At 37.9% G+C, this 24,363-nt stretch overlaps 1 protein-coding gene across 1 annotated transcript in view; it reads right to left on the reverse strand.

Moving 5' to 3' along the window:
* The window catches only part of LOC136256627 (basement membrane-specific heparan sulfate proteoglycan core protein-like), a 123,999-nt gene extending 99,859 nt beyond the window's left edge, over positions 1-24,140 (reverse strand). The window contains exons 1-2 of the mRNA XM_066049603.1: positions 23,963-24,140; positions 1,891-2,235 (exon numbers count right to left, since the gene is read on the reverse strand). Coding sequence (XP_065905675.1) covers positions 1,891-2,235; positions 23,963-24,005 — 388 coding nt within the window. The 5' untranslated portion in view covers positions 24,006-24,140. The remainder of the gene's footprint in view (positions 1-1,890; positions 2,236-23,962) is intronic.
* Between the last annotated feature and the right edge of the window lie 223 nt (positions 24,141-24,363).

The raw sequence follows: 24,363 nt of genomic DNA on the forward strand, positions 1-24,363 counted from the left end.
TTTTACAAGTTTTACTTACGCTTTGAAAATGGTTGTTATGCAAACTTATGTACTGCATTAATGGTTTGTTATATGGCATTATTTAGAAAAGTGCACCCTTTAATGAAAGCACGGAAGAAGAAACACCATTTTATTTCGTTTATCTCCTATTGTCTAACACAATCCCAGTGAGTATTCATGTGTGTGCTACGTAGTTTGCTTGCACATTAATTAATTATTTATAATGTAAAAACATACAACTTTTATCATTCTCATTACTTGGTTGTGTAATTATTAACACTATACAGTGACCAGCACTGAAGGTCTGACAGCAACTTGTGATTACCTAACCTAATTACAAGGACTCAGACTTAAATGACTTATAGCAAATAAGGTATTACAGAAAAGGGGCCAAAGTAAGGAAAAAATCCCTTTAGCCCCAGGATTCGAACTGCAGGTCACCCAATAGTAACTAGCTTCATCAAATAGTTATTAGAGTTGAACAAAACATAGAATGTTTATAGGTCACTACATCCTGTCTGCCACAATCACTAAATTTTCTGGGTTAGTATACATGTAGCTGGCTATATACTGTAGTTAAATACACCTTTTTTTCTGAATAAATTTACCAAACTTTCTTAGATTTCAGACTTTACAATATTAAAATTTCAGCACTCGTGGGCTGTGTGCCTAGACCCCAGTATCTGACATCTATACAACTGGAAACCCCTTTAGATCCACTGATGCTTATATCAGAGGTGAAATATATCACTTAAACATACAAATGTAACGTCGTCTTGAGAGAGTGCAAGCAATGAAGAAACTTGCTAAAATTAAATGGTGTAGCACTTATTTCACTTGTGAGTATTCATCCCAAATGAAACAGGATGAATACTCATGAGACAAATAAGTTCCACACCCTTTAATTAGCAAGTTTTGTATTGCTTGCACTCTCGCGAGAGGACGTTACATTTGAGCAGTATCGTAGTTGCATTCTCCCTATGGAAGTGTATATATACAGTACTGCTCAAATGCAATGTCATCTTGCACAAATGCAAGTGATCAAAAACTCACCAATGAAAGGGCATGGCACCACGAGCATTCATACCAAACAAAATGAGATGAATACTCATGATCAAAACGGGTGCCACATGCACTCTACGTATAATTAGCAAGTCTTTTAATCGCTTGCACTCATGCGAGATGATGTTACATTTGAGCAGTACCATACATAGTAAAACCACAGATTGTTAGTATATTTAATCCACAAAACACAATTCTATTCACAAATTATGTTGACTTCGCTTGCACAATGTAAAAAACGTGAGCCTGCTGGGTCATTGTATACATGTTAGCATAGCACATATGTACTGGATTGCATTTTAATTCTTTCCCAGACTATCAGGCTGCATCAAGTCAATTTTCTTTGATAAGTTTTGCTTTTCATGAAAAATAACTATGCAACTTTATATTTTGATAACTGGTGTTGGTATTTAAGCACTCAACACAGGTACCATTATGTGCTAAACTAGCTTCATTGCATCACAGAAGTCATGGATCCTTGCATTCAGGCAGTGACTTGTAATGACTGACTCAATCCCATGCAACGAATCCATACAGCCCAGCAAGCAGGATATTCACCACTTAAAGGCTATGTATACACTTTGTTAGTAAGTGATGTGCACTATTTTTTCCTAATGCCTGACTAAAGAAGCTGGAACATGGGACGAAGTGTTCATCTTAAAGTGCTTAAATAAAGAAAATACTTAGAAAGTTGCAGTATAGTAAAGTAGTGAAACATTTATGATAGTGCACAATTATATAATTTTAATGTGTAGGCTATAGCAAGATGGTTATATGAATTAAGAAATAAATAATTTGTACACATTGACAAATGCAATATTAGTATACCTGATATATGAAGTGTTAATACTCCACTGGTATAGTCAACACCACCAATGGTTACAGTACAAGTGATGGTACCAGCATCCTCTGCAAGTAGATTATTACCAGTTACATTTTGTGTTGTTTGACCAGTAGGAAAACATGTTGGAGTATTATGAACATTGTTAGTAAAACATCCTGTAGTGCCCCACCGGTAGCTGTCCACCGTAAATGTTGACCCATCACTTGATGTCACATTACATGTCAGAGTGACATTGCTCAATATAGGATAGTCAAATGTGTTAGTAGATCCACTAACTGGTGTACCAGCTTTATTACTGACTATGGTGACTGTGAACTGCCCAACAGCACCTATATTGACAATACCCATATCATTGCAAAATAACCTGATTATAAATAATGTGTTTCGTATGTAGGTATATATTCAGTAGATTTGCTTGAAGCTAATCAGTACAGAATTTGTACAGGCTATGTATGTTATGTGAAAATCCAGCCTTCAGTGTCAAAGTTATAAAAATATAGAATGGAAACATTGTGGGTAATGACACAACAGATGTAAAAAATCCACACACACACGCACGCACGCACGCACACACACACACACACGCACGCACGCACGCGCGCACACACACACACACACACACCCACACACACGCACGCATGCACACAAAGACACATTTTGTAATAATCACTCCCCTAACTACTTTTAAATAGCAGTCATACTAATCACATGGCATTAAACCATAAAATAGGGTAGTTGAAGTTACTGTGCAAATATAAGTATCAAACAGTACGGTAGTAGGGATTGTCCCTAAAAAGACACATACTGCCTAAAATTCTGCCTTTAAAATCATCCTAAGGATATCTTACACAATGAAGATCACCTTTATTAGTCCATCTAACATCAAATACAGCATAAAAAACACTTATAGGTAGCTGGATATAATTTTAAAAATAGAAGTCTGCCTACCTGCCTGCCTGCCTGCCTGACCACAGTCACAAGGCTAAAGAACAAATGAGCAGTACACAACCACCACAATAACAAACTCACCAGCACCAGTGGCATGTGTCTTTTGAGGTTCCGACAAGTGTGTGCCCTCTGTGCCTTATCTTTCCTTTTATTTTCAATCAGGCTGGTCATTATCTTCCATGCAATGAAACCATACTGTGGAATTAATTTTCTGTTATCAACACTTTATTTGAACAGCATATTTAAATGCCACAAAATTATTTGAAGTGCTCTCTGCAAATGGTATGGCCTTTGATAGACTACAGGTTGACTTGAGACACTCTAATACAGCAGTCACCCTAATAGAACCGCCACATGTGTATGGCTGTATACTACAACAAAAAATCTAAACAAACTAGTACATTTAAAATTGTTGATTTAAAACCAAGTAGGGATCCAAGCAATAAAAAGTAGTGAAACAAGAGATGAATGATGGTAATACAGCATAGCTTGGTGGCAAAATCTCTACTTTGGCACTGAACAAAATAATTGTTATAACATGCCAATGTCTTTCTACAGAGTCACATAAATTTATTTACGATACGAACACACATCACGATGTATACCAATATTTTAATCTTATTTTCTAATTTATCAAGTACCATTATAAAGTGGGTTATACAGTATGCGCAAGGTACAAAATCAAGAAAAATTCTGTTGGCAGGATAAATTCAAGTGAGTACAAGTCTGCCTAAATCTTCTGTATTTGTAACTCTACTATAGTACTTAAGGAGATGCATAAAATTGAAGAGAAATCATTTGTGTTTCACAGATTTCACAATCACAGAAATTTATGCTGGAAGCTATTTAACAGCTCCGCAAAAACTGGACATTGCAACAATAACCCACAGTGTGATACACAGTACACATTATAAAGAATAATGGTCACATAGTACACATAGATGATAGCATTATACGTACTTTTACGGTTGGAAAATTCTAAATGAGAATACTGATTTGTTTACAAGTTACAATACATAGACTTCAGGTTCATCAATAACTGAATCTGCATTATCTTTATCAATAGCAGTGGCTATATCTTTTCACCAACCCACTGCTACTCATACACTGATCTGGGTAGCACCTTTAGGAAGGATTGAAAATGTAACCAGCATACCCAATGGTTTGACCACACTCCTAACAATGGTCCTAAATTGGTAATTTTTGCTGTATTGTGATATAATTTCTAACTATAATATTGCGACATGTACATATTTTGCAGTATGCCATATATTCACTGCACACACTGATTCTACAAACCCTCCAAATTTGAACGGGCTGATCAGGCATCTTTTGTTTAATGTTTTACTTATGATGCTGTTGAAAGATTTTAGATCTTAAAAGTGCTACTTTCTTGTTTTAAACTTTGCACATCAATTATGCATGCCCAATACTTCATGCACTATACTGTATCAATTGTAGTGTACCTCACTGAAAAGTATGCAGTTCTGACTATTACATTCTCTGATACTATGACCCAAAAGCAGTAGCAGGATATAATGCATGCAAGGGGTCCCTAACGGTTGAACAGAAATAATCCGTTTTATGTGAAACATTCTTTGGGTTAATACATCTTCCATACCAAATTTGAGCCAAATAGGTCCAGCCATCTTTGAGATACGCTCCTCTTAATTTTCTTCATCTTCTGCGTGAATTTTTCTTTTTGCACCACTTACAAAAATTAGCATAACCTGTGCAAGTTTTATAGATTGTTTCAAATTTGGAGGGTATAAAGGACATATAAAGCATCTTGAATGGGTGAATAAATTACATCTCGTTGGATTTGTCAACTTGTCATGAATACTTTAGTTAAATCCCAACTCTGTAAACTGAAGCATGGCTATGAATTAAAGTGCCTGTAGTATATTTTAATCGAATTTGTCAACTTTGGAACTCCCTGCCAATCATCAATATTAGTTTACCTGCAGACACTATTAAAAGACGATTAAAAACTTTTCTCTGGAATCATTTTATCACACACTTCAGTTCCGATGACCCACATAAATTCCATTACCTTTGTCCTTGTGGTAGTTGTGTCAACAGTCAACCCGTCATGAACTTTGATTACCTGTAGCTATATTAGTAATTATAATCTAATTTATTTAATAGGCTTACTTACTGTAATTCTTACGTAAATAGAACTAATTTTAATTATTATAATTACTTCATTTTTGGACACTGGCATGCACAGGATGCCAGTGTGCCATCAGTGCATTATCAAATCAATTATTTGTCACTGTAATATATACATGCACACCCCTCCGTAAATTTTGCATTGAAAAGTTTTAATAAATAAATAAATAAACAAATAAAAGTTTGATTTCTTTGCTCTTCCTACTGTCTAACACTCCATAATAAGCTGAAACTTTGGTAACACATATTCTGGACACTGTAGATACTGTAAAGCCAAGACAATAAAAGAAATTCAGAAATTGGCCATTCATGCAGTGAGATGGTCACAATATTTGTAGTATCTTGAATACTTGAATCATGTGATATTTTTCAGTATCCAGTAGTATCCAGAATGCATAGAAATTATGACACAAGAAGACTTCAAATATCTAGCAAGTTGTACAAGATTCAATAGTTGTAGGGCTCTTGAACTCATGGGTATAGGAAGTCAGACACAAGCCTATAGGAAGCCAAATCGCTTGAGTCAAATAGTACATAGTTGAGTTATAAAAGTATAAATCATCATCCTACTGTATGGGTCCAAACTTCGTAGTAAATCTTTTTGTAATTTTTGGAACTATAGTAATTGATGATCACTGATATTGTACACAACATGATGAAGTTTGGGGGTATTTCACCTCGAACCAGGAGCCATTTGTCTTGGAATACATGGAAGCCTCTCACACATGAGTTAAAATGATTCCTCCAGTAACTACCTACCATCACTATATGTCACATGCTTCGCACCTTGCATCCACATGCAAGTAAACTCAACACATTTCAAAAAAAAATTCTTTAATTCATGAATTTATTTTTCACAAAAATTTTGGTAAACCTAAAATAGATCAGTTTTAAGAAAATTTTAGTAAATATTTAGAGCCATACAGTATATCTTACACAGGACTCAAAATCAATGATACTAAACATGATCTGACAATATACAACTAATTCATGTGGTTTAGCTAGGCAATCTTGATCACTTGTTAAACTTTGGATTTGCATGTGAAAAGGAGGTCATTTTTCAATAAGAAATACACTGGAACTTGTCTAAAGCAGCCACCTTCAGGCCAGGAATATTTGGCCACTACAGAGAAGTGACTGTCTACCTCAATATCCTCCATAAAGTAGCCATAGGCCACAAACCAAAGTTTGACTTTATAGAAAAGTTCCAGGGACATACATACTCATGTTTAGGTACGCATGCATGCACTTCAGTATCAAGATACACGATAGTGTGTCATGCGGCCAAGAAAGCCAGCACACCATGAGGGAGAAATAAAATGCAATTTTCATGCATATGTACCTCCGTGTTTCCTTCTCGAATTAGAATCACTTTTGCACTGCAAATGTCCTCCACCTTTAGCACATGCAAATGTGTAACTCTATTTTCTTGACCTTCGGTGCATTTTAAAAACGTATTGTGGTAAAATCACATACTAAGATGTAAATCTGATTAATAGTCAGAGTTACAGATTATTACTATCATTAAAAAAGGCTGATTTGTTGTCACGCCTACAGGATAAACTGCTTGTGGAAATAACTTTAAAATCTGTGTTCATATAGGTAAGCTTAAACTTTTGTGGTTAAAAGAAAATAGCATTGACAGTTATAGTTACAAGGCAAAAACCAAACAATTGTAAATTGTGGGGTTGAGATACTCTAATAGAACAGTCACCGTGAAGTAAATGAAAAGGTTGAAAAGCCCTACCAGCGTTTGAACCAGCAACCTCCATACTGAACATCCAAATCTTTAACCACTGAGCTGCTGCTATCGTGGTTGATTACTTCACTTAATTTCTACTTTATAAATGACAATTCTAGCTAAAATCTACTCAATAGTAGTGTTGCACCGATAATCAGATCGGTTATCAGAAAAACCATATATCGGGCATGTTTTTCGTATATCAGTATCGGATCGGCATGATGATGAAAAAAGCAGCAGATACAGATATATGAATATATTCAGAAATACATGCTCATGTGTACCAAATGATGTCTATAAATGTAATGAATTGCATTTCCTGTATTATAATGTTGTTATTACTGCTTCAGTTGCATACCTAACTTGGAAGGAATTTACTTAGGTATTAAACACTAGTGCAAAACTAATACAGGTACTATAATACAACTTATAGTCATAGTCCACAAAATTATAAATTGGTTATTGCATAGATTCTTTGGCTTTGGTATGGGATCAGTAGGTATTTTTCTGTGTTGGTAGAGCACTACATGGTGTTATATGATCATCATTGTATAGAAGAAATTTGTGTAAACACAAGCCTCAACTTAAAGCCAGTTTATGTATTTAAAATACAAAATAAGTGAAATCCTTGCACAAACAGCCAAGCTGTATAAAAAGGGTGAGGCCTTTAAAAGCCTTGGTGAAAAAAGTTGTGAAATCAAAGGTGGCGGTGCTGTAATGATGTTTATGATAATATTGGTTTTTGCATTAACATCATTACAGCCATTTCATGACCACCACCTTTGATTTTACAACTTTTTCACATGAAGGCTATACCTTTTGTATACAGCTTGGCTGTTTTTGCATGGATATCACTTACATAACAGACATGAACAAAGCAGTAAGGATGACCAAACCAACAATAGCCAGAAGCTACTGAGACAACATTAGCTACCAGCCCACTGAGCTCACCAGGCCGGCTAACTACAAACCTTGTAAAACAAAAGCAGCCGTTTATACTGTAGAACATTCTTTGTGTTATGGAAGTATGTAATGCAGCTATTTAATGCAGCTATTTTACTCACCGTCATGGCTGTTGGTGGCCGCTTTGTGAGAGGCCTTTTGTGTAGTGCAGTGCTGTTTGGGACTGTAAGGCTGGCTGTTATGCACATTATACAGGTGACCACTTAATGCAAGTTATATCTGTACAGGCTGATGGGGGACTATAGTTATGCTGAGGTGACCAGTCCCCATTAAGGCAGGTTCCACTATACTTTAATTCATGCACTGCAATAGCAGCCTATCTTGTTTCTATGAAGGAGAGCTAAACAAAGCCATCTAACTTACATACATTTCACTCTCTTTGTTGAACTTCCGTCTTCCTGAAAAATGTCAACAATTTCTCTCCAAAATGTCCAGGACATTAGTCAGATTGAAATACTCTAATAGAACAGCACCTATTATACAATCAGAGGAAGGTCTGAAGGCCATGCCCAGGTATGTTCATTCCAACAAGACTGTTAATCAGTGACTTTCATTTATTGATTTAGAAGTTGTATTGAGTAGTGACTATTCTATTAGGGCAGTTGCTAATTATGATTCTGATTAAAGTACTTGGTAAAGGCAGAGCCTGTATACCAGAAGGCCGGCCTAAGATGTTTATATTAACTGCAATAAGTATGTTTGAAAAGTAGGAGAAAGAAGAAAAAATCCATGACTGGACCTGGCAGCTTCGAACCTGCAGCCATCCGATTAATGCTCAAACGCTTACGGGAGTCTGCCAGGTGGTCAGGATATTTTCTTCTTACTATTTTCAAGTATTTGTATCCATAGGAACCTTAGAGAGTGACTTATTATCTCTAAGTACCCCAAGTGGAACCAAATAGACATTATATTATTAAAGTACTTGGTAAAGGCAGAGCCTGTATACCAGAAGGCCTAAGATGTTTATATTAACTACACTAAGTATGTTTGAAAAATAGGAGAAAGAAGAAAAAATCCATGACTGGACCTGGACAACCTCGAACCTGCAGCCATCCGATTAATGCTCGAACGCTTACAGGAGTCTGCCAGGCGGTCAGGATATTTTCTTCTTACTATTTTCAAGTATTTGTATCCATAGGAACCCTAGAGAGTGACCTAATATTAATATTTTTTTTAATTTTCTTTATGCTATTTAGGGGTGGTCCACAATTTTCTGCTTTTTTGCGAACGTACAAAGAGTACTCTTTTTTCTAACCCCCTCCCCCAAACCCAAAGCGTACCGTATAAATGTTTACACATGGATGTATTGTATAGCAGAACAAATACATGGATACTTTTTTTAATATTGCAAAATTCATGTAGCCATGGTATTTGTTTTGTCTTTTAGGCATCTTATCATTTTGATGCTTTTGAAGCTGATACCCTGAAAGTATCATTCCGACACATGCACAGCGGGCATTAGTACCTGAAGCACATTTGCAATCATAGAAACAGTTCTTGGCTATCTTCAACGTGTTCATACAAAACCATCCCAACCCTGGTAGCAGCAACAATAGCACTAGTTTGTTGGGTATTCATCATAGTCTGAGGTGGACTGGAATGAGGAGATGTGGGTACACTCTGCAGAGACAGGTTTTCTCTATAGACAACCCACAACTACCACAACTATGTAGTGTAAACAAATTAGTACCCACAAAATCCAGCCTCCCATACTCACAAGCAGTGTAGCTACAAGCTATTCAGTTGTAACCGTTTATCAGGCTAGGCTAAGACTAAAGAGAAAAGTAAGTGCTGTTATAAAAGTATATAAAGCCTGTAGTACGTGTTATCACACTGATAACTGTCTTACCTGTAGATTCAATGAGCTTTATCTTCCTTTAACTTATAAAGCTTCTTTTCATTGGTAGCTAACCCTAGCTACACTGTTTTCCAGAGTTCACCGAAGCACCAATCATGTGTTGGCTTTGGCCCATGCATTAACAGTATCAGCTCACTTTAGTCCACCGTTTATAAATGGACACTGAATGAGTAACAGTAGAGGTTTACTACTAGAGCCTTATCACTACATTCGGATTTTTCGCCAACTCACATTTTTAAAAAGCGTACATGCCATTTTATCCCCTAGCGTACAGTTTGTACGCTCGTGAAAAAGCAGAAAATTGTGGACCACCCCTTAAGGTTATTTATACACAGTTTCAGGGATACAGATTTTTCAGACTTATGGACCACCCTTAGTCCCAAGGGGTTCAGATAATTGAGGTTCCACTGTATTAAACAATGGATAATGCTCTCAGTGTTCATAATATAGCTTTGTATTCAATATAGGTGACTCTTTGATGTTCACATGTAGTTGAATTTTTAAGATTGCACAACAGAGGTGACTTTAGAGCTTTGTAATTTATAACCAGTAAGGATTAAACGTATATAGGGAGAGTAGGGCTGCTCTTTCATATTGAACACAGAAAGACTCAATCAACTCCAAGCATTACGAGTTTTGCCATTCAACTGATAATTTGTTTGTCAGATAATTGAGAATATTTGGACAGGTCACTTTTGTAGCACTTGCAGCCTAAGAAAGCTGCAGGTCTGAAATTTTTCATGCAAGAGTCATAGACATCTGCAAAGGCATAGCCAGAGCAGGAATTTTCTTTGTGGGTACAAAGAAATATCACATTCAATCTAATGGTGGTCAAACATTGGTGGGTTACTCCAGTATTATCAATTCCATGAAAAATATGTACAATTACAAGATCCCCATCAGTTGTGGGGCACTAAATACCTGCAAAAGATGCACAAGCACCTATGTACCAGTAGGGGAGGAGGAGTGGAGCTTTGACATTCATCAATCAACAAAGCACCGTTAGAAATACCCTCACTGTCAGCTTACTTTCTGGGCAAGGCAGGAATCACTAGTGCTTACCTAGGAGTGGATACCATATAGCTTAAATATTTAAGTGGAGAAATTTTTTACTGATTTCAAAATTTTTGGGGTTAACAGTGATAAGTTTATCCTTTTAGACCTCCATATAGTCTAATACATTTTGTAACTGATTACAAATCTTATTTTTAGAAATATTGCTCAACCTTGAAAATATTTCCCCTCAACTGTACGGCACACCAATGTCATGGTGTGGCACTAACACCATCAACTCACAGGGTAAATCTCAATAGCTACTAGTAGCCAGTTTGCATTTTCTTTGCTTATCTACTGTAAGATAAATGGAGGTAACTCCATGAATATCGGGTTCATCACTTACTATCAACAAAACCAATTTCAACAAACCTTGGGTACTAGCAACGTAGTCTGTGCATACCAAATTGTGAGCGATTCTATGTAGCTATTACAGAACTATGGCACAAAACATCTGGCAGTGTCAAAAAAGCATCTAGGGTAACTTCGTGAATTTCTGACAATAACCCAGCAACACCACCATTCTTACTGTGACACAAGAAAACAGTCTTACTTTGTTAAAAACATGCTAAAGAAACAAATCAGTCCTTAAAAACTATCTCATAGCCCAGCACTAAATAAGTCAAGCAGTTTCAAGGCAATTTCAATGCACCACGCTGGTTGGGCCACATGGAGGGCTAGATTCATGTATCTTTTGGCCATTACTTATCCAGTACAAGTATTGGACTTGAAATAAATGGCTAGAGGCTTGCCTATAGCAATGCTGACTAAAGTTTTTCAAGCAAAATCACACTACACTATTTCAATCAAACCGAGCTGTTGTAAAAACAAGAGTAGCTAGAAACTTCCACTTCGGCACAGACTTTAATACAAATACTAAATCAGCGGTTTAGGAGTTACAGTCCATCAAAAGTTGAAATTCAGAAGTCACGAAGTTACCTCCACTTACCTTACTTAATCTAGAAGCATTAGTAGCTGCCCTACGTGCAGGATTGTCTCCACATTAAACATTCTAATTCCAGGAACAGAGACCAAGCATTAAGCACCATGCCAGCACCGCTCATGTAGCTATGTAGCATGCTTTAAAGAGCATGAGGTTTCCTTATGCCACCCTGCAAGCATACTGAAATAATGATGCATCCAAAGTTGTTTGTCTGCAGTTTTTGACAGGAATGTAGTTCAATTATATTCAGTGAGTCTTCCCTACCAGTGCCTTCAACATGCTGTGAAGAACAAACAAAAGCATTAGTACCTGCTTTACATGCAGGACAACTAACGCGACATAATATAATACATTGGAAACCAAGCATAAATTAATATCAGTGTCTTGTATTGCAATGTAGTATGCATGTTGCACGTACTTTAAAGTACATGATCCTTATGCCATCTTTTAAGTATGTATAGTGAAATAATGAACACATATATTAGGGTTAATTAAACACTACATGCAAGCTACATACTGTAACAGGTGGTGTACACAAAGCACAGTTTCTACCTTACTATCAACAAAGAAATGAACTTGTACATAATTTAAAGCCAACACATGCAATTTGCAAATATAGAGTTACTGCATGGTAAGTAAAGGTTCAATGTTGTAGCAACATTACATACATGTACAAAAATCCAGGTGTTTAAACATCATCATCAATTAATTATTTTAAATGTCCTATATGACCTTTATGGTAATGTATGATCTTTTTTTAAGAATGAAAGGATGTAATAAAATTGTTGCGCCAGGTCAAGCAATTGTACACAGTTCGGAGCCTGAACAACTCTTAACAATGAACTAGGTAACCATTTAGTAAGCTCTCTGTGCTGTAGAGGACCAGAAACAGAACTATGTTGAAATCATTCTTTTAACTACCCAACCAGTATTACTGGCATTCTGTGGCTGCATATTAACTGCTAGCACCTGTTAACATAACCAGGCACAGCCCAGGCAATTACTGCTCTCTCTTTAAGGACATGTGGCTGCAAAGGCATTTCATAAAAGATAAAACACAGCTATACTGTGAGTGTTATGCTCTTTTGGCTTATGAGCTCCTGATAATACTCCAAGGTCTTTATGTGTAGGGAGAGAATTGACAGTGGCGTAGCCAAACCCAGGCAAGCAGGGCATTGCCCTGGCATCAGACTATTTTGCCCCACCATCAGACTATTTTGCCCCACCATCAGCCACCCAGAGCAATTGAAGACGTGGGCTGGATTAAAGTTAGCTAGCTACTCCATTATTGTACAAGAATACCGGTAGATAGCATAACTTACACAATACTAACCACGTTATTTTCGCCAATGTCTTTCTTTCTGACTAGTCGATGGACAGAGATGGGATTATCCAAGGGATTTTCCCTATGAGTAACCCAATTGATAGGAGGCAATAAACAGAAGCAAGATCATGTGATTACAAAAAAACTGTGCAGCAATGTGACAAGGAGTGAAGGACAAGGATTATTATTAACTCTTCCATTATAGTGGGATGGACAGTTAACAAATGGATTAACTTGTGTAACTATTGGTGCGGTCAAAACTCAAATCAGAGAATAGAGGTGAGATATTTGAGGCATTAGCACCCGCCTAGCCACGTAGATACTACTAAGTGATAGTTCAAACAGTGTGGAATGCTCGTTCAGTAAGCAATTGTTTTCTTTTTTTATTTCTAGGCTGTGGCACTGGCAGAGCATAGTCATCACATGATACAACACTGGCTAAAACCGCCTCGTGCTTTAATTAAGGTTTCTGGTATTACGACACAGATGTTTATATGAAATAAGAAGGCCAATAGCTAACGTTCACCTAGAGTAAGCATACAGTAGTGTAGGTAAAGTATAGTATACGTAGTGATGTATATACATTTTTTTTAAATGTTGTATTGATGTCCATATGAAAATGGACATCTGTATGCGTGTTGCATGATCGAAGGGCTTGCCCGCCCAGTGCCCTGCATGGCAAAAAGTCTGGGTACGCCACTGAGAATTGATAGTGGTTCCATCAATTACATACAGCTTTTAGAGGGATACTCCAATTTGAAAGACAGTTAGCATCATTTTGTAGGAGATTAAAATATATGTTTAAAGCATTTAGTGTTGTCTGCAATCAATAATTATACAGCTAAGTACTAACAATAATAAGAAATGCGGTTAAAATTATTTCATAAATAATAAATAAATAACAAATTAAATAATTAATGTTCTCGAAAACTTTGAGGCCTAGAAACATGGGGATAGATTCGCTTGTGAACGAAGGAACAAACATATAATGATTACGTCTATTTGTGCTGATGACTTAACATACGTGTAATTCTATATAATGCCCTGTACCACACTAATGCAGATAACGTGAAGGAGAAGATTAGCGACCATCCGTGGAGTGATTGCAGGAGGGCCAAAGGCCACTTTATATGTAATCAACAAGATTACAAGTATAACTGTTTATGAGATGGACTATAGAAATTTGTTATGCAATAATATTATGTTTTGTGCATGTGTGCATGTTTTCTAATAATTCATTAGAGATTTTCCAGCATGCAAATGAGGCAGAGGACGAAGCGAGCTGTTAATCTTGTGGGCTCTATTGACTAAAGCCATGACAAGTGGCGCCCAACATGGGGAAGAAACCTCTCACAAACGCAAATTCCTTGGTGCTGGGTTTAACAGCACCCATAGAGGTACTTGCCATAGCTTGTAACTTTATTTCTCGCTCATTCTTCCTATCATTAGGTAGCACCCAGACATATGAATCTGGAGAGACTTAGATCTGTTTGAGGGGAACACTGGGGAGTCATCATGAAGTTGACAAAGGAGCTAGATGTGTTGTTTGAGGGTGAGCCAAAATATATTGGTAGACTGCAGGTGATTAATGAACAGTTGAAAAATAAATTAAGTGTGTTGCAAAAACTCGATGATGAGATTTTGGCTCTGTGCGAGAACAATGATATAACATGCAAAATTGATGAATAAGCACAACAGTGACTATTTATAAGTGTCATATTGATGCGTGCTTGAAACCTCTGCCAGCACCTGGCTCAGTTTGGAGATGTTACTGGCTGGACAACATTTTGAGACACCTTTAAGGCAGCAGTCCACGAAAATACAGACATTAGCAAGATAGATAAGTTGAACTCTTCTTTAGAAGGCAGCGCAAGCAAGGCCATTCAAGGTTTTAGACTGACTGAAGGTAAATATGACTCTGCTATTACACTGCTGCAGGAACATTTTGGAGATCCACAAGCTATAATAGCAGCTCATATGGACAAGCTTCTTAAATTAACAGACTGCACTGCTGATCGGCCTTCTGCACTTTGCAACATCTATGATCGAATCACTGTTCATACTAAGGGTTTAAGTTCACTGGGGGAAAATCTACAGCACTATGGTAGCCTTTTAATCCCAATTGTTATGTCAAAACTACCAAATGGCACGTCAACATCATGGCACCAGTGGAGGATCACTTGGAAACAATTAAGGTGGAAGCTGAAGCAAGAGAAGCCAGCAATTTGACTAAGCCCAATACCTTGTGACCACTCCATAACCGTAAACCACCTCCTCCTACAGCTAATTTACTCTATACTGGTAATTCTGCTTCAATATGTCCTTATTATAATGGAGAACATTATTCTTCCTTGTGTACCTCTGGTAAGAATGTGAAGGATAAGCCATGGCTGGAGCATCAGTCAACATTTGAATTCTATTTGATATAGTGAGTCAGAGGTCTTATGTAACAGAGGCTCTCTGCAGACGTCTGCATCTTAAACCTGTTAAGAAGAAGAGACTACATTTAAACACTTTTGGCAACCTTACATTCAAGGGCAAGACCTGTGATTTGGTTTAGATACAGTTTCAGAAGGTGGTAGGTTCTGATTATTTAGTGCTAGAGACACTTAGCTTCCTGACTATTTGCTCCTCCCGGCCGAATGTGGTACACTTAGATAAGTATCCTCAGTTACATGATCTTGATTTGGCTGACCCTCCTGGCAAGAACACTGAGATTATTGATGTGGGATCTGATCTATTGGGACATATTGGGGGAGGAAACTATCCGCACAGAAGGTGGCCCTATTGCAGTGACTGGGTTGGCTTCTTTCTGGTCCTCTTACTTCACTAAACTCCCATGTCGCGATGTTCTCCCACTTAGCTGTATGCCAAGGATTCAATGAGTTGGAAACTTATACCAATCCCTTAACGACATTCTTAGGTCCTTCTGGGAGCTGGAATCAGTGATGTTCAAAGTTGCAGAGAGCCTTCACCACTCCTTGACGGTGTTACGTTTGCGCGGGGTCGATATAAGGTCAGGATTAGGAATAAGAGTAACATAACTGATCATTTTAATTTGTGTTATAATCGGTTAAAGTATTTACAGAGCCAGCTAATTAACAGTCTGAGATTTTGAAAGAATAACAATGCACCATAGCTGAACAGTTACGCTACGGTATTATTGAGCCTGTAGGCAATAGTTAGGCAATAGTGATGAGTCTTCAGATAAGTTCATACATTACATGCCACATCATCCGGTGGTCAAGGCAGCACAACTAAGGTGTGTATCGTATATGATGAGTCGGCTACCTTGCAACCTTGCACAAATGATTGTTATTGTCTACAGATTGGACTGAATCTGATCCCAAAGTTGTTTAATGTGCTCATTAAGTTTAGATGCTATCAAGTAACTCTTACCGGTGATATTGAGAAGGCCTTCTTGATGATAAGTATCCGTGAGTCAGATAGAAACATGCTTTGATTCAAGACCCTCTGTGAGAGAGCAGTAAGCATCTACACTTTTGATTCACTAGATTGGTGTTTGGATTGAGGCCATCACTGGGTTCTGTGATTTCCCATCACTTGGAGAAGTATAGATCTAGTAGTGGACAAAGTAGAACAGTCACTTTATGTTGATGATTTGGTATCTGGTGGTGATACTGTACAAGAAGCTTTTGAAGTTTACAAGTCTTCTAAATGGATCTTGATGCTTTAACTTAAGGAAATGGGATACGAATTCTGAGACCTTACATGACATGATTAGTCAAGTCGAATCATCCCTCATAGAAGTTTCTGGTACTGACCCTTGTGATGTGACTGTTAAGATCGATGACAGATAATTCTAAGTTGTTGGGAGTTGCTTGGGATAAGCTGCAAGATAAGTTCACCTTTGAATTTAAGGTTCATTTAATGAAGTGCTTAACACGCACAAAGAGATCGATCTTGAAGGTGACTGCGAGTCTGTTTGATTTTTTAGCAATATTTACTATTATTACACTGAAAATGTTGTTTCAGGGCTTGAGCATGCCTATGCAGCTGTGTTGTATCTTAGTTCCACCTACCTTAATGGTCAAGTTGAAGTTAATCTGCTGTGTTCGAAGACCAGAGTAGCAAGAAACAAATGATTCCCGGTTTAGAACTTTTGGGGGCACTGAGTTTAGCCAGATTTGTACACTGTGTTGCACCTCACTTATCCCAATTCAACAGTGTTCACTTGTGGGTGGACTCCATGGTCGTGTTGCACTGGATATGCAACAAAAGAGCTTGGAAACAGTATGTTCAGAATAGTGTGGAGGAGATCCAGGGACTGACAAATGGGTTGATTGGAACTTCTGTCCAGGTAAATTGAACCCCGCTGGCTTACCCTCTAGAGGAGTGCCTGCGAAGAAACTTGCACGTAGTTCTATTTAGTGGCATGGACCTAATATCATTGCAGAGCAGATTATCAGTCAGCCTATGCTGCTAGATGTAGATATTACTTGTGAGGTGGGGGCAGAATTGACAAGGTCATGCACAGTCCATATCTACTCATGCCTTGGTCATTGCAAAAAAGGAACATAAGGTGATACGTTTAAACAACCTGATTGACTGCACTCGTATGATACTCTAGATTCTTTGCTCTGTGTTACTGCATATATGTGTTGCTGTTTGTTACAAAGATGTTAGGACACAGAATTCCCAGGTGCAAGAGTGAACCATCGATTGATGCTGGAGACATTAAGAAAGCTCAGGCTGCTTGGATTATCTCCATGCAACAGAGTTGCTTTAATAAGGAAATACAGATTTTGTTGACTCATAGGGGAGCTTGTCTCATCTTAGTCCATCAGTTTGACCTGTTTATTAATGACAACCAGTTAATGTGTTGCTAAGGGAGATTGAACAATTCAGAGTTGTCATTTGTAAGCAAGCAACCAGCACTTTTGCCAACAAAGCATCCCTTTATTATCCTGTTGATAAGGCAAGCTCATGAACACTGTAAGCACGGTGGAGTAAATGAAACACTCACCTTGTTAAGAGAGATACAAGATATTGCGGGGTGAACAAGTAACTAAAGCTGCTGACAGAGTTTGTGTTATTTGTAGAATACCAGCTATATGCTTCATGCCCAGCTGCAGATTTGCCACCCAAAAGAGTATCAGAAGATTCACTGTTTTCCCACACAGGGACATACTTTGCTGGTCCCTTATACATAAACTCCAATGGCCAATCAGAAAAAAATTGTGTTCACGTGTGCTGCTACCAGTTTGTAACTTGTACAAGATCTTGGAGTTGAACTGTTCTTGCTGAGTTTCCACAGATTTGCTGGTAGGAGAGGATTGCCAGCAACATTGATTTCTGACAATGCTAAGACATTTCGACCTTCTAGTAAGATAGCCCAATCTTCTGAAGTCCAAAGATATCTGACAAAGAATCATACTCTTGGGAGTTTATTGCAGAGAAGGCTGGAGCATACTAACAGCAATTGATTCAGAATGTCAAGCAAAGTCTCAGAAAGGTCCTAGGCTGCTCCACATTGAATTTTGACCAGCTAAACACACTTTTAGTTGCATTAGAGGGATTTGCTAACCCCAGGCCTTTGACATATGTAGAAGGTGATACTAAGGCACCAGGTAGGTTCTGACTCCATTGCATCTGATATATGAAAATCAATAGTGCTCCCGATGATTCGCACTTTGTGGTGATCAGCACTAACAACACATTGACGAAGAGGGCTAAGCAACAAAAACATTTGTTGAGTCAATTTACCAGACAATGGCGATGAGAGTATTTGACGAGTTTGATAGAGAATCACCAAACTGACTACAGATCAAGAGAGAATGGAGGATCTAAAATTGCACTTGGAGACATTGTGGTGATCAAAGATGACCAGACTATAGTATGTTCGCGTTGAGCTGAACCCTGAAAAACAGCTAAAAATTAAAAGAGGATTTTTTCTTAACAGAGTTAACATTTCTGCCAACCAGATGATTATTGGTAACAGCAAAGGTGTCAACAACAGACACGTACGATTTGGCTCCATTACAAGTTTGGTAAAGGGCTCTAATTGACACTGTATTTATATGGCTTCTCCATAGGAAATGTATTGTGAAAAATTTGATTGGCCATAAATATTATGTCAAACATTTGAACAACAAGATTTTGAAATATTTTTAGCGGGTCAAGCAGTACTACAAATGGGCCAAATTTCAAGATCGTGTGTAATTGCATCCATGAGTTATTAAATGTTTTTGAGGATTCAGCTCAACGCAAATGTACTATAAGAGGTCTTTCGGAACTTGGTATTGTTAAGGAATTGTTCAGTGGATTTGATGGTCATGTTCGTGCTGCCAAAGTAACTCTGACCAACTCTGACTGATGCTCACAAACTATTTGCCATATTATCAAACATTTGTATCCTATTGAAGAGTCTTCTGGTGATGAACGAAACCCAGTGAGTGGTTCAGGTAATGTGACAGGAGAAAGTGGTACTCAAAAAAGAAGAGATACAGTAATAGCTGGAGACATTTGTCGAAGAACGAACACTTGATCTAGATTATTGGTTTTTGTATTAGAGCTTGTTTGAACATTTAGGCCTTGCTTTAACTATTTGAGAACGGGGAGTGTGATGGACTGTAGAAATTTTGTTATGCAATAATATGTTTTGTACATGTGTGCCTGTTTTCTAATAATTCATTAGAGAATTTCCAGTATGCAACACGAGGCAGAGGATGAAGCAAGCTGTTAATTTTGTGGACTCTATCAACTGAAGCCATGACAGTTTATTTTGTATCCAGCATATGATATTGCTCCAGGCCATAGATATTAGAGCCTATGGAATTCTATGCAGTGAACAACCAGTTGATATGCTCGTCAACAAGGTAAAGAGTATGTTTCAATGTTTTGATTCACCTTCATTCTTCACCTGGCTTGCTAGCTGGAGTTATTTTCTACTACTACCCAATAATCTGCAATCAACAAGAAGATGCATTACTGAGTCACCTTCAGAGACATCTCACACCTATGATATAAACAAATTAACTAATACCACTATAGCTAACTTGGTTGTTTTTTTTGGGTAAGTTGCATTTTAGTGTTGTGATTTTCTGATGCTTGTTAAACTCCCTTGCCTGTGTATGCATGCGTATCATTTCCACTGGCACATACAAACTACTGCGAGTGCTGGCTATGGCACTACTTATACATGCCCAATGGGTAGGTTGTCACGTCGGTGTATGTACTTGGTTGTATGTGACCCGGTCCTAGTAATATTATAATAAAATATTCCGCTGTGAAGAACAGCATCTGGAAGGTTTCTACGCTATTTACAGCCCCTCAGACGATGTAGCTCTGCTAACCACAATTAATTCAGTACACTCTGCAGCTTTGTACATATCAAAAAAAACTATTGGAAATTGTCACATTTGGAAAATTTTACAAAGCACTAAATTTAACCTCAGTTCTATGAATTATGCATTAAAACAGCCTAAAAACTACTTCATGTCCTTTTTGTAGTTTTAGCTTGGTCCCACCGATTAGTTAATTAATAGTTGTAACACACCCATGAAGTTTGTATCTGATTTGTAAACACGACACCCAAGGGCTGCAGGCCCGAGGGTGGAGTTGTTTACAAATCAGATACAAACCAAATGAGTGTGTTCTAACTGATTTATGGTATGGGGCATGCACAGATTAAAGACGCCCGTTTGTAACACGGAAGGAACAAGAAAGCAAGGCTAATATTGGCTACCTCTGAGCACTGTGTACAAGGAACGATATTACTCTAATTACTGTCTTGATGGTTAGTTTATTGTTAGCTAGTTTAATCATTGGTAGCGTGTTTGCCGTGACGTTTGCCATGCATGAGCATGAGGTGTCATCACTCAATGCAAATCACTCCAGCCATTGTACTGCTTCACATCATTTAGACGGGTGTAGCTGAAGTGTCTGATATTCATTGTTGAGTGGTGAAGCGCTATAATAGCTTTGGTTAGCTTAATTTATTGACGAACGAGTGTGTGGTATACAGATACCCACTCAGAACAGCAGTTATACTGCTTCCCATTCATTCAGGCAAGTATAGTGTTGTGTGTTCATTCATTCCAGAGTGATTTGCCTCCTTGTCAGTTCTTGATGTATTAGCTTGTACTGTGACCTTCTGTGTTGGTCTGGTGTTTGATGTCTTTGAACTAATTAATGGCCAGACTGTGTGGCCAAAAGGAGGTACTTAGCCATGTTACAATTATTTGTAAAACAGATTTGTAACACTGGCAGCAGCCTTTGATCTGCCCACGCACCATACTACAAAAAAATCCTGTCAACAGCATTGTTTCTTGCCCATACATGTATTTGTGTTATATACAAATAAGGCAAAAAGCGCACCCCTTAGCAGGGGCGGATCCAGAGTTTGGAAAGAGGGGGGGCACCTTTCTGAAAAACAGTTGAAGACCAAAAAAAACAAAAAAAGGTCACGACAATAATACTGTAGCGATTCCGGAAGAATTTTAAAATTAATGGAAATAGTTTTTATTTAGCATAGCCTTGTGCAGTACTCCCTAAGGATCTCATAAACACTTAGTTTTTAAAAATCCATCATAGGATGGTGGAGTTATAAGCAGTTTTGTCCTGGAAAATAGGCAAAATTTTCTCCGTATCTTTCCATTGAAAATAGTCCCAAAAATGGCACAATTGAATGAATGCTTATAACTGAGCTTTGCAATAACATTTTGAACTTCTGTTTTCTGTTATCAATACCTTAATACATGGACCACAGTGTAACCTTACTTGTAAGACCCTCTGAATAAAAGTCACCTCCATAGAAAGCCACTAAATAGTTGTATACATTTAGGATCTTGCGGAAGGCAAAGCAGCATACACATGGTGAAGTTCAACCACTCTGTAGCAGTCACCTCCACTCAAAAATACAATGTGCATGCAAAGCAAGGAGGTGTACTGTTGATTTATAGCTGCTTATATGATTATTTTTTCTCTTAATGCACAGCTCCTTGACAGCTACCAAAATGGTGCATCAAAGAGATGAGCTATTTGTGGTGCAAATTTGCTAACTTTTAGCATAGTAATATTGAAAACTACATGTACAAAAATGCTCACTTTGGTGTAACTAACATGTGCTAGTTCGTTTCTTGCAAAGAGAACATTACATTGTGGTGGCTATATTGCAAAATAATCTTATAATTGGCATAAAACTACACACAGACATATTTGTAGCAGAAAACTAACTGCACCATCGTATTCCTTGCCCCCAGAAACCCTAAAGATGATCCAATTGTTTGATCAATCACTCGTACGGCAGCGAATTGATTGTGCCAACTCTCCAATGGAAGATTCACGGAGAAAATTTTATGCAAAATTTACGGAATTCCGGAATCGCTAATAATAGCTAGTTATCCTTACCAACTATATCACGTCTGTTATGTAAAATAAAATCCTATTTATAGCTTCATAGGTAAGCTACACTGCCTCATGAACATTGTGACTGCTTTATTAGAGTAATTGACTGCTCTATTAGAGTATCTCGATCTTGTATGCAATTTCTTGAAGGGGGGGGGGGGGGGGGGGGAGGGGCATTTGCCCCAAATGCCCCATCCTGGATCCGCCATTGCTTAGAATCCATAATTTGCCTGACAAACCATACATAAAAACAATGCCCTTGAATTTCTCTATATAGTGGCATCCAAATGTTTGTTGTAACACTTTCATAGTGGCAGTTGTTAACAGTTTACTCCACCACAATGCACATGCTCCATACAACTTTCTATAGGATAAATTTGCTACCTCAGTATGCAAACCTCAAAAGCCTGGGTTGCCCTTACCCAAATTCACTATAAACTTGGTCTCATTCGATGAATTGAATCATACTGATAAAGAATCCATCCGAACTTATGGCTTAACTGCAAAGATACATCACAAAATATAGGAAAAGCAAGGTTTTTTTCACAGTACCTGGATTGCAGTACAAGGCTCTCTCCTCTCTGGTCACTGTACAAAATCTTGCATATCACCAGATGTGTAATCATAGATATTAGAGTACAGGGATTAGAAACTAGCGCGCGCCCTGAAACACTCCGCCGTTGGTGAATTCATGAGGCCAAAATAGTGTCTTCTGCTCTGGACTACTTTCTACGGGCGTGGAGTATTTCATGACAATCTCTTTATGTTTTACAAGTACTAGGAAAACTCCTATTGTAAGTCTTGTTGTGAGTTTTTGCCGCCATCAATCATTTTAATCTCCGTTGACACGATTTTTTTGTGTACCTGTTGTGTTCATGGTAAGTTCACTTTCGACTGGCAAACAATGCCACAGTAACCCTAAAGTAACATAGTTTTGCATGGTGTACTTCATTTTATTATTCCGCTTGATTAATGCCCTTTGGCAGTCTCATCTCGGTTCTTTAAAATACTACTCCATGATTTATCAACTTCAACACAAGCGCTGTTATGCGAGAAACATCTTTCAGTGGTACTGTGCAAAACTTCAAAGTATTGCGAAGACTTCAGCACTATTTCCCCAGTGGAACTAGACTTCTGTTCTTCGTAACAGGTAGACAAAAAACGGAGGTACCCATTGATGATCAAAATCGTAAATGGCGATGAAAACCACCCAAGACGATTAAACAACAGAAGCCAGAAGCATTAAAAGTCTTGTATATCAACTACAATACCACAAGGTGGTTGAAATCAACTGTAAGACGACTAAACCACAAACTGCCATCCTGTCCGCATGGATTTAATCAATACCGAGGAGTGCTTCAACCACAATCAATGGTAGATATACACGGCGCGCGCTCGGTTGCCTATCCCTTCTCTCTAATATCTATGGTGTAATTTATTAAGGATTCTGATAAATGCACCACAAACTGAAGTATACGGAAGCTGATGCGTTGTTAAAAGTACGGTAAATGTGTCAAAGTTTTTTATATGAATAATTAAAGTTTGTGGGTATAGCCTCACCCACATCATAGATTATAAACCCCAGGTACCTGGGTTTTATACATCTATGCCAACATTCTTTGAATAGCCTCGTTTATACCATAGATATATAAACGGTTTATAAATCTATGTTTATACATACTAACCTGCAAGCAGTCCAAGAACTAAAATGGCTGCGTTGAAGATCATTTTTCCGTTGGCGTCACTGTTGCACCAAGGCCGGATTTACAGCTTCGATATTTAACCAAGAGGATTGATGATTGTACTGACAATGGAGGGCTGGCGCTGGCTGGCTGGCTCGTCAGGAATCAGTTACTGAGTTATTACGCGATCAACCACGATCACGTGATAAGTTCCGGTTTAACTCAGTTTATGGCTTCAAAAGTGAGTTGAGGTTTTTAATGAATACATAAAATGCATAGAAGACAATTATCACTCAATGAATACCATCATGTGATGATTGCTTGTGAACAGAAACTGGGTTGAATGTGGGTTACTCAACCCACTTTTGGGTGGCCATATGAAAAGGGTGTTATAATATGCTCAA

Source organism: Dysidea avara, chromosome 5 (genome assembly GCF_963678975.1).
Source record: "Dysidea avara chromosome 5, odDysAvar1.4, whole genome shotgun sequence".
Classification (NCBI taxonomy): domain Eukaryota; kingdom Metazoa; phylum Porifera; class Demospongiae; order Dictyoceratida; family Dysideidae; genus Dysidea; species Dysidea avara.